Source organism: Embiotoca jacksoni, unplaced genomic scaffold (genome assembly GCF_022577435.1).
Source record: "Embiotoca jacksoni isolate LCO1_2020_lvr unplaced genomic scaffold, fEmbJac1.0.p SCAF_2, whole genome shotgun sequence".
NCBI lineage: Eukaryota > Metazoa > Chordata > Actinopteri > Embiotocidae > Embiotoca > Embiotoca jacksoni.
In genome coordinates this window covers 7,729,934-7,741,555 of record NW_027185340.1, presented here as the reverse complement: position 1 = coordinate 7,741,555, position 11,622 = coordinate 7,729,934, and the positions used below count along the sequence as shown (strand labels likewise).

General features: G+C 42.7%; 1 protein-coding gene across 2 annotated transcripts; it reads left to right on the top strand.

The window, feature by feature from the left end:
- The first annotated feature begins 257 nt into the window (after nt 1-257).
- Nucleotides 258-11,019, top strand: creb1b (cAMP responsive element binding protein 1b). Of its 2 annotated transcripts, none has more exons than XM_069154343.1 (8): nt 258-375; nt 3,993-4,105; nt 4,178-4,324; nt 4,515-4,615; nt 5,668-5,819; nt 6,203-6,388; nt 6,558-6,711; nt 6,966-11,019. In XM_069154343.1, the coding sequence occupies exons 2-8, from the start codon at nt 4,007-4,009 to the stop codon at nt 7,108-7,110; spliced, it is 984 nt and encodes a 327-aa protein (XP_069010444.1). In that variant the 5' UTR covers nt 258-375; nt 3,993-4,006; the 3' UTR covers nt 7,111-11,019. The 2 variants fall into 2 exon arrangements, with proteins under 2 accessions (XP_069010444.1, XP_069010443.1); XM_069154342.1 differs by lacking the exon at nt 258-375 and adding an exon at nt 1,308-3,054.
- The last annotated feature ends 603 nt before the right edge of the window (nt 11,020-11,622 follow it).

Below are 11,622 nucleotides of genomic sequence, written 5' to 3'. Positions count from 1 at the left end.
TCTGTCGCTTTAGTTAATAACAGGATAGCTTTTATTACCAGTAAATTTTGCCAACAAATATTTGTTGCTTTTGTTATGTAACTGCAAAGCTGCATATAACCCGCTTATTGTCAGTGTTTGTCATTTTGCCAAAATCTTCGCGGGCCGGGAGGGTGTCGTTCTGATCCGCTTCCCCTCGACACCTTTCGGCTTTCTCCGTTCCCACTTCGTTCGTTTCCGGTCAGCGTCGCCATCTGCTTTCTCGTCCTTCTCCAATCTCCGTGTTGTTGTTCCCGGTGACGCGGCGGAGGTGTAGCCTGACGCGGGCTCTTACGTGTCGGCCAGAATAAAAGTGGAGCTCCGGAGGCCCGGGAGTGACGAAGGGAGTCTGTATCGGTAAGGACGAAGCGGTGTCCGGGGCTCAGAGAGACGGCGCGCGGCCGCAGAAAGTGTCGGTCTGGTCTGGTTCGGCCCGAAGCAAACAAAGAGATCATGGCGCCGCGGTGTGTTTGTAGCAGGATGGAGGGAGGGGAGGCTGCGGCTGTTTGGGAGAACCGGAGCGAATGTGAGGCTTTTAATAGCGCACCATGAGGGGCAGTTTGCGCGCTAACACATCAGAAACTGCGATAAGACTTTAGCGTCGTTTATGCGCTCAGCTGTCTGGCGACGCTGTCACTCGCGGAGCTTTTTATGCGCAAAGATTTGCGCGGTTTCCCCCCGAAAAGGCGCACTGAAAACATCAGCCGCGATATGTTTCTTTTATTTCTCCTCGATTTCATTTTATTTTTTTGCTTTTTTTAAAAAAAATTTTTTATTATTATTATTTTTTACCACTGCCCAGTCTATTATACATTGTTCCTATATATTTTTTTCATTCATTAGTTTATAGTATCTGACATTGCGGGCCGTCGCGGTTTGCCGCACATTGGGAAAAAAAAAAAAAAAAAAAAAAAAACTGCACTCGGGCCTGCGGACTGAACACACACACACACACCGTGATTTGGCGCTCAGATTTGGGTTTCGTTTTTTTGATCGTTGCTTTACCTCCTTGGGATGTGACCGGTGCGCCTTTTGTGAGGGGGCGTTGCCCGGCCATGTGGCTCCGCTGTCACACACACGGAGCATCCGAGTGATTTTTGAAAAGCAGAGGGAGAAATGTGTAAAGCCAATCATGCGGCGGAGAGACGCTACGCACAGTGTGAGATCACTGAGCTCCGTGAACAACACGTCCCAGATCAACACTGGCTGCAGCGCCTCGAGGCAGCCGGGATCACGTCTCCAAAGCGCTTTTATATATATATAAAATATATGTTATATAAATAAAAAATAAAAAAAAAACCCTGTGCAGGCGGGGAGATGGGTTCAGACCAGGAGATTCATATATCAACAACGTTGATTAACTTCTATTTCTGAGTGTTATATCAGACAATACTGAATCTGAGAAGCTCCTAGAGGTCATTTCATTACAAAACGAGGCTTTACTGTTTGCTTTACTTTATTTTGCTCATTAAAAAGAATTAAATGAATTTAGAAAGTGGGAAGGGGCTGCATTTTGACATAGTTTAGGACTGTTCTCATTATACATTTTATTAAAATTAAAAAAAAAAAAAATACTATCTGCCAAAAAAACATTAAAATTTATCCTTTACTGTGATTTGTCTCATCCTCCCATAGTCTATATTCAGCAGCCAGCTGTAGGGGTGGGTATGGTTAAAACTTTATTTTTCATTATGTCAAAACTTATTTCCATAATTAACGTTTCTTTTTTTTTTTTACCTCATTCATATGACAAAATATATTTTCTCCAGCAGCAACGGTAATGTTTACAGTAGTGTGGATATAACTATGAACTCAGTAGCACGTCACTGGGAAGTAATCTAAAGCTGTCAATAGAACAAATAATATCCCAAGAGATGGTCATTTAACAGGAGACCAGCTGGTCCACCTTAAAGGTCAGTCTTCGTTAAGGGAGTTCAGTGACCTTCGGCTCACCTGTTGTTTTTCTGCTTTTAGGCTAACCTCCCCCAATCATTCTGATTAGCAGGCGGGAACATGGCTTGTCTGGTGGAGCATTTATCCACCAACGCACCAACCACAGCCCGAACCGGGGCTGATCAAACCGCGGGCCGGATTGAATCCTGTTTGAGATTTTTTTCCAGGGGAGATGCCTGTCTGATCACTGTTTTCACCTGTAACACACGGACACGTAGCCGCTATAAGCACCTTATGTCTGCTTGAAATTGTATTATAAACAGGCCCAAGAGTGTTTTACGTCCCAAATTGATACCATACATGTTATTTTATGGCCATTCATTGACAAAACGGGCCTCCTTGGTATTGAGTTTGAGCCGCCCGTAGCCTGAGCCACACACACACACACACACACACACACACACACACACACACACACACACACACACACACACACACACACACACACACGCCGTCCTGCAGCCTCACACTCTCTCCCTCTTTGTGTTCAGCCCAGATGCCGTGAAAGACCTGGTGGGCGCTGTACCTGAGTGTTATATTAGGAGGGGAAAAACCCAGTGAGTCCCAGTAGTAACGATTTCAAACCTGTAACAGATCATACAGGTTGTTTTGAGGGGAAACCCGTTTGCAGATTTGTTATTGCAGTTTGGAGGATAACTGTTCGGAGGAAACCAGGAAATCACCACATGACACATTTAATTGCAGATTACTTCTGGCATCACCCAGAACATTATAATATCAGGTTTCTCTCGCGTAGAGGATTTAAAAGGAAACGGTGCGTCATTCGCACTGCTGAAAAGACGGGACGGGACGCAGGAGGACTACCGCAGGAGGAAGGGACGGACCGGACAACTGGCGAGGGATTGTTCGATTCTTCACACCAAACACAAACAGCAGATGTCTTCCATCGCGTCAAAATGTCTCCGTTCCTCTTTAGCAGCAGTTTCTCGTCGTTATTTCCATAGTTTTCCGACACAGACGTCACCGTCGAAGGGCCCACGTTCCACGTTCGGGGCGCTCACATGATTTACCATACCCGCATTTTTTTGGGACGAGAGCAGAGCACCAACTTTCACACCACAAGTAAGATTTGACTTTTAGCTGTAACACGTGTGGGAATCAGGGAGTTAGTTTGCAGGAGCATCCTTTTGATCCACGTGATTTCAGCAGTTCATTCCCCCCCCCCCCCCCCCCCCAAAAAAAAAAAAATAGCTGTTTTAAGAAGAATATGAAGACAATGAGACCTGGTCTTAACCCTCCTGTTGTCCTCGGGTCAAAATGACCCGCAGCTGTGTTCAACCAAGTTCTATTTTATTTCTATACTTTTATATGTTTTTTGGGGATCATTGGTCATCATTCTTTAAAGAAACCCTCACAGCCTCCTTGTCACCAATGATCCCAAAAAATATGAAAATAAAATAGAACACAGCTGCGGGTCATTTTGACCCAAGGACAACAGGAGGGTTAATTAGACCTGAAGTTTGATTGTCCCAAACACAGAGGGAACAACCGGCGCCGACAGCACTTCCTGTCACTTTGGCTGCGCTTCACGCTGTCAGCGTCCCTCAGAGATGAACGGGCAGACCGTAACCTTTCAAAACCCCGTCCCAACCCGAGTGAACGTCATCTGTCCTACAACCAAACAAAACAAAGTGGAACCACTGATGAACCTGCAGCCTTCCTATTTTTTCGTATATTTTACACGTTGTATTTTTCATTGACCAGATCTTTGCATATCCACAGATTCCGATGACATTTTTAATAGATGACCGACAAATGTAAGAACAAGCAGAGATCTGTGAGTGAATGTTCTCGGAACAAATATAGTCGATTTACATTTTTAGATGGACATTTTTACTCCGATTGGTATTTTTGGCGTCAGCGTATCTACATTTCATGACGGTCAGCTTGTGTGTGTTTTAAATTCCGTTTTCGGGTGTCCTGATCTCTACGGGTGCTGTGGCTGCAGCTCCACAAATGTTCACTTTTAACAGCTTCCCCTTTCAAATCTCCATCCTCAGCTCAGCCGGTGAAGATGGAGTCAGTGGTGGAGGCTCAGCAGGGGGTGGAGACTGCTGTGATGGAGACGGAGACCCATCAGATCACCCAGGCGCAGATCGCCACTCTGGCGCAGGTGACACGCATCGCCTTTGGTTTTCGCCGCGGTCTGTCGGAACAGCTCGGTGACATCCCCTCTGAATTGTAGGTAACCATGGCAACAGGACACGCCTCGGCAACAGGTCCCACGGTAACGCTGGTGCAGCTGCCCAACGGACAGACGGTTCAGGTCCACGGCGTCATCCAGGCTGCACAGCCGTCGGTGATCCAGTCCCCACATATCCAGGCTGTACAGGTGAAAAACACACACACACACACACACACACACACACACACACACACACACACACACACACACACACACACACACACACACACGTGCAGTCTTTAGTTTTTTTGGTGTTTCATATTCATCGACAATATAAACAACATGAAGTAAGAAGCTTTTGGTTAACGTATTTCTGTGGTGTTTTGGTTGTTTCCAGATCTCCACCATAGCAGAAAGTGAAGACTCCCAGGAGTCGGTAGACAGTGTGACGGACTCGCAGAAGCGCAGAGAGATTTTATCACGACGCCCCTCGTACAGGTGATTTCTACGAGACACTGCCAAGTCAATTATGCTGTCCTACTGCTAAATTAATAACCTCCTATATCCTGATATTTTGTAATTTAACTCAAACAAAATATTGTACAAAACTCTGGATTAAAGTGCACACACCAATTTCGTTCTTTTTTTTTTGTTGCATGTTTGTACATTTCATAATCAGATTTTTTTTTTTAAATATATATATATATATATTTTTGTTTTGTTTTGCAAGACATGTTGAGATGTAAACTCTACTTGTTTACGGGACATCATGATGATAGTCTGTAATAAGAAACTTGTACATGTAACCCGAGGAACCACCTCTATCACGGGGCTAATTTCAACCAATCAGATCATTCTGATCTCCTCTTCACCCAGAGCTGGTTGTAGGTCCTCATGGGTTGGTGCTTGGCACGGGGTTCATCACGTCAAGTGTGTGAAGCTGTTTTATTCTGCCGTCTGCACAGCTTCGTACCCAAACCAGGAGCGTCTGGCCGTTTTTTAAATTTTTTTCAACTTCCTGATTTGATCCTTTTTTTTCTTGATTTTTCTGCTTCTGGCAGGCAAATGTTGTGAAACCATTTATAATTTGTCCGTTTTTATTTTTTTTATTTTGTATTTTTTCTATTTCCTACTTTGTTGTGCGTGAGCTTACAAACAAAGACGTAGTTGATGTAGTTATGTGATGTGCAATCGGGAGTCTGCACGAGGATTCTCTGTGTTGTTCCTCCGTCTGAACTCCTGCCCGCTGGATCTGCTCTGTCGAGCGTTAGACTGCAGTGGCAGCGATCAGCTGCAGCGGACGTCTTCAGTCGGAACAAGAAGTCGATGCGAACAGGTCCGGTGGAGAAATAGCCTTAAGCTCGACAGGGTGGATCCTTGCAAGGTTGCATTATCTCATGAATCCGGCTGACTCGCAATGTAAACAGACGTGTGCACCTTTTAAAAAAATCGTGCAATTTCACGCAAATAATTGCGCACTTTCTCGACCATGACGACCTCAACTCATGAACTCGTGCGAAGTAAATCTTGACGGCTGCTTGTCCCGACAGGAAAATCCTCAACGACCTCTCGTCCGACGCGCCGGCCGTCCCTCGTATCGAGGAGGAAAAGGCCGAGGAGGACTTCTGTGCTGCCACCACACCGTCCATCACCACCGTCACCGTCCCCACGCCCATCTACCAGACCAGCAGCGGCCAATACAGTAGGTGACAGCAGGCTTGGAGCTCTACGTAATTCAGACTTCATAGTTGGGTAAGCTTTGTCGGTTAAACGGAGCAGGTTGTGTTCACGGTAACAGACTTAAATCAGCACACGTCAGAACGCTCGGTCCCGACGCTGGAAGTCAACTAGTTTTGGCGTTTGTCACCCACCAGTAGGTCGAAGTGGACGGAAATATGGCCTCATAAGAAGTTATGGTGGTCAGTCTGGGTCATGTTTCACGGTTTTGGTTCATAATTGAAACGTGATCTGTCCCGGTATGACTTCCCACTCTTGAGTACAAAACTAAAAAGGGCCGTACCATCATCTGATCGTTTTTGGATTCGTTCTCTCATCTGTTCCCGTCTTCTCCCCGTTCTCGCGCAGTCGCGATCACGCAGGGCGGGGCCATTCAGCTGTCCAACAACGGCACCGATGGGGTCCAGGGTATTCAGACTCTGACCATGACCAACGCGGCAGCGGCCACCCAGCCGGGAGCCACCATCCTGCAGTACGCACAGACCAGCGACGGCCAGCAGATTCTGGTTCCCAGTAACCAGGTGGTGGTCCAAGGTGAGAGCGGGGATCCGGTACCATTAAACGCGCCCGTAACTTCAGAAAATATGTCTTTCTAATTGGACTAATTTTCTGCTGGTGTCAGCAAATACATTTATCTTTTTTATTTTTTTTTTTTATTTTTTTTTTGTGAACAAGCTAATGCAACATTTCCCCGGCCGTTTAGCTACCTCCGGTGACGTCCAGGCCTATCAGATCCGAGCAGCACCCGCCAGCACCATCGCCCCCGGGGTGGTCATGGCCTCTTCACCCGCCCTCCCCACCCAGGGTGCCACCGAAGAGGTCACCAGGAAACGGGAGGTCCGCCTCATGAAGAACAGGTATGAACTGAGGAGGCATCTCTTGTGTGGTAAATAACCCCTTTGCAGTTTTGTGAGATAGAAGCTCAGCATCCACAGCTGCTGCTGTCTGGAGAAAGAAGCCTGATGGTCAGTGTCAGTAGCATAAATAGAAGGCTCTCCCAAAATCCCCCCCCCACACACACACACACACACACACACACACACACACACACAAAACCAACCATGAGAAAAAAAAAAAAAAACATCCAACCTGTGTGTTGTTCCTCCTGCAGAGAGGCGGCCCGTGAGTGTCGCAGGAAGAAGAAGGAGTACGTTAAGTGTCTGGAGAACCGAGTGGCCGTCCTGGAGAACCAAAACAAGACGCTCATCGAAGAACTTAAAGCCCTTAAGGACCTTTACTGCCATAAATCTGAGTAGCTCCTGTCCTTCAACACCGAGCTGGGCCAAGTAGCATTTCGAGTTCCTTTCAAAGTACCTTGACGGTTTGACTCTGCCTGTCTGTCTGTCCGCAGCGAGCATACGGCTGTCGGTACAAGAATTTCAAAATACACAAAGTTTTGTGGACTGTCATCGAGGTCAAACGGTAAAACATCGAAAGTGAAACTTTATAGTCTAAAAACAAAAGCTACAATCCTGTGCAATATTATTTAAAGGTGCGGTCAGCTGCTGGCGACAGTTAGCATGTTGCAACACAGACACACCCGCGTCTTATTGTCATAGTTTTGGCCAACACCCGTATCCGTTAGCACGTCACTGCTGAGAACCTTAACTCTGCTTTTCTACATCAAAAAGAGCCTCCGCGTGGTTTCTTCTTGTCGTCCAACCAGGTGAAACAAAAGGGTGAATACCAACGTGGTTCATAATAGTTTACCGAACTACCAACGTTTATCATACCTGCTGAGACCTCCAGTGTTTCTCACTCGCATTTAGTTTCAGCGGCCCAAAAAAAAAAAAAAAAAGGCTGCTTTTCATATATATTTGGCATCATTGGGCTCCAGTAGAGTTTCCGTGTTTACTGTGTAAGCAATAATGCCCCCGTCGCGGTCGGCCTTTTGAGGCATCGCCACTGTTGCCGTGGTTACCTGCCGTTTTGATTTACCTCGGGCTCTGACGTGCAGCTGTAGTTAAACAGTTGTGTTTAAAGTGCACTAGTACTCCACTGTTAAACCGTTTACCGGCCGAAACCACGACAACAAGACAGCTTGTGGGAAAAAAAAAAAAAAAAAAATCAGAAGCCTTTTAATGTGAATACAAATTTGATATTTTTGCCTGCTGCATATTTTGGTCTACTTTATGGTACATTTTACAATTAGCACAACGGTTCAGATGTGTATGAGGCAAGCTGCGGTTAAAGGCTTTGAATGAATCATGAATCTCTACTTGATCCACTTCCTGATGTTGAACCACCCTCGTATAGCGACTTGTAGGGACTCTTACAACTCAATCGGGCTCAAACAAGTCTTTTTTTTTTTTTTTTTTTTTTCTAAGTGTTTTTAAAGATGCTACCAACTGCCGATCGAAAAGGAAAGGGAATTGTGTGTGTGTCTGTTAAAAGGGGACGTATTATAGCGTGACGTCACACTTTTCCATTCATTCATGTTGTTTGTTTGGTCGTCAAGGCTGCTGTTACTGTAAGATCATGAGCAGGCTGAGTTTTAAAAAGAAAGATTATTGTTTTTACAGCCTGGGGTCTTATTTTTTACGAGCTTTGGACAACATTCCTATCAGTGATGGCAACATTTTACTCACGAGCTTAAAGGATCAGCGTGTCAGACTAGGGGGGATCTATTGACAGAAATTAATTCAAATTATGTTTCATTGGTGAATATATATATATATATATGAATTAATGCATTTTAATTTCCTTACCTGTAGATATATATATATATATATGGATGAATGCATTTTAATTTCCTTACCTGTAGATATATATATATATATATATATATATATATATATATATGTATGTATGTACATATACATATATATATATATATATATTGTTGATAACGCAACGCGCTGTTTGTGCTGCCTCCCCAGATATCAGCCCTTAAGTGGGTGAGTGAAATGTTGTCTCAAAACAGATACGAGTGACGTCTAACAAGGGCGAAAATAAACTAAACGAAAACTCACATTAGATCAGCAACTTTCTAGGAGGTTTCACGACTAACGTTAAACGTGAAATCAAGCTTCATCTCATCAGTTTGTCATTAAAAAAAATTATCACCAGGATAACAAAAACAAATTAAAAATTTTTTCGTATCATTTGTCAGTTGTTTTCCAATGTTATGTCTTGTTTTGCAACATGTGAAATATGGATTGTGACAACATGCCAGACTGCGCAGCCATTTTTTAATAATAATGTAGCAGATGGGATTCTTTGTGAAATCCACAGGAGTTATCGGCTACAATCATACGAGTTTAATACTAATAATCATAAAAGAGACGTGCGTTCTGTTGAAAAGAGGCGACTTTTGTAGGACTGTTTGATGTTTTTGAGAGGATCCGTGTACGTGTTTGTCAGTTTATTTTTTTATATTCCTGTACATATCCTCTACAGCATGTGTAGACCTCATGTATTTCTGTTTGTTTGATATGAAACATGTTCTTATGGCTCGTATGAATCCGACTTTGCATATTTGTAAGATACATCGGCGTACGAGTCGAAGGGCATCGTATGTTTGTATTCGTGTCATCCACCAGGCCTACCGTCGTCATGGCAGCTAAGTGTGTGAGAAAAGGCCTTTTGTTGGAGATGTTATACTTTGGAGTGTCGTGCTCTGTTTAGGATCAGCAGTGTTTGTTTGTGGAGAAGAGCGAGTCTGTTGAGAGCAGTTGGGGGTATACAACATGTGTCAGTCTCATCATGTACAATCCTCTTCATTGGGAAACTTTATTGACCATATTCTTTAACTGTAAATGTATTTTTTTATCTGTGAAGCAGAAACGGCTCCGGCAGTAAATGTTTTTTTTTTAATATCTCTCAAGTCATCAAATGAAAGCACAACTTTTATTTCCACTGGAGCCTTTTTTTTATGTTTATTTTATTGTACTTTTACGACATTTATTTTATTACAGAGCTACTTTATGATTGTTTTGGTTTTTTTTGTTTTTTTTACTGACATTGGATTCAGTGGAAAAATACATGTCAGTAAATCAATCATTAACATGTGAATAATCTTCAAACAAAGGTATGACATTTTTAGGGAATCGGATGACGTCAGGCGTTTTCCTCTCGATCACTGTTAATGCTCGATCGTTGTTCCGGTAACTTCTATGTCGACCTTTAAACAGTAGTTTGGTCCACTTATTAGCTTTTTTTCCCCCATAGATTTTAAATGTATTTCAAAGCCGCATGATAAAAAGCGGCCGTATGTGAGTGGGAGCTGTTAACTCGGGAAGGCCTTCGGTTTGTTTGGCTGAAAGCTCCAGAAGCTAATATGTGGACCTTAAAATGAAAGTTAAAGTTTCTAAACCTCAGTCGTGAGCTGAGAAGAAATTTGAGGGATGTGGGGGGGCTCTAAGAGCCCAATTTACATGTACACTAGAATCCATGTAGACAACCTTACAAAATCACAAATAATCTTTTTGTAAAGCGTTTCATGTGATGAAATGAAGTCTGACAAAACACATCTCGGGCCTGTCTGGTTGTAAAAGCTTATTTTCAGAGGAGAGAACAGAATCAATATTCAGTAATAACTGCGATCAGTGCCAGGGGTTGAACAGTGAGTGTAGGGTTGGGTAGCACTCAAAACATTTACCAGTGCCATTACGTCATCTAAATTACTGAGATGAAGTGTATTCTGGGTAAAAAAAAATAAAAAAAAAATCGATCCCGTTCACATCCGGTGTTGGTGCTGAAAAAAAAAAAAAAAACTGGAATAATAATCTTTTTTTCTGTTCATTTGATATAATGAGCTCAACTTTGTGATGTGAATACACTTCATCTTTCCAACGATACCAACAGTGGTTTGAGTTCTGTGCCAGAATAGTTTGTACCCACGGGCCTCATTTGTGCATGTAACAGATGTGTTTAAAAGTATATATATATATATAGAATTTCTAGGTCAGTAATAATGACATTTTTTCTAACTTTTAATGTGATCAGTTTCTATATTGCCACTTTTACACGTTATCAAAAATGCCATGTATTGTATATTACCTTGTAGAGACATGGTCACCAAACGAGGCATTACATCCTGTTTGTTTGAACATTTGTCACATGATGAAACTACCAGCCCATTATTTCAAAGTGCTGTTACTCCGACATTACATCACTCTTTTGTAAACACCTCCTATGTCACAATAAACTGCTCTTGAAGACTGTTATGTATTTTACTGTTAATTCATTATGTATAAACGTTCAATTCACAACAGATCGATGGACTGCAAGAGGTAAATTTTAGAATTTGAAAGACAGCTACCCTAAAGATTGATTGCAGAGAATTTGATAATTTTGCAAGTAAATTTTTAGCATCTCATTTGAACAAACGTGAACCTGCTTTGGTTAAAGGTTTAAAAAACTATGGCTCACACAATGTTTTCTTTGTCTTTAAAAAATTAAGAGCCGGGTTCCCATATTCTCACATCAATAATTGGAAAATTTAGCTTGAAAATCATGTTTTGACTACATTTTATGAATTTCCATTGCTGGTGAAAGAAATATTCAGATAGTAATGTGAAAAGTTGTGTATTCAAGCTTTTGTTTAAAGATGCTGTAAAGTAGAAATGAAAATGAGTTTTAAGCTGCATTACATCACATGTCAATTCATTATATCACGTCAATTCATTACATCACGTCAACTCATTACATCACGTCAACTCATTACATCACGTCAACTCATTACATCACGTCAACTCATTACATCACGTCAATTCATTACATCACGTCAATTCAAACTTTGAACCTGCTCAGGTTGAGCTGAAAGT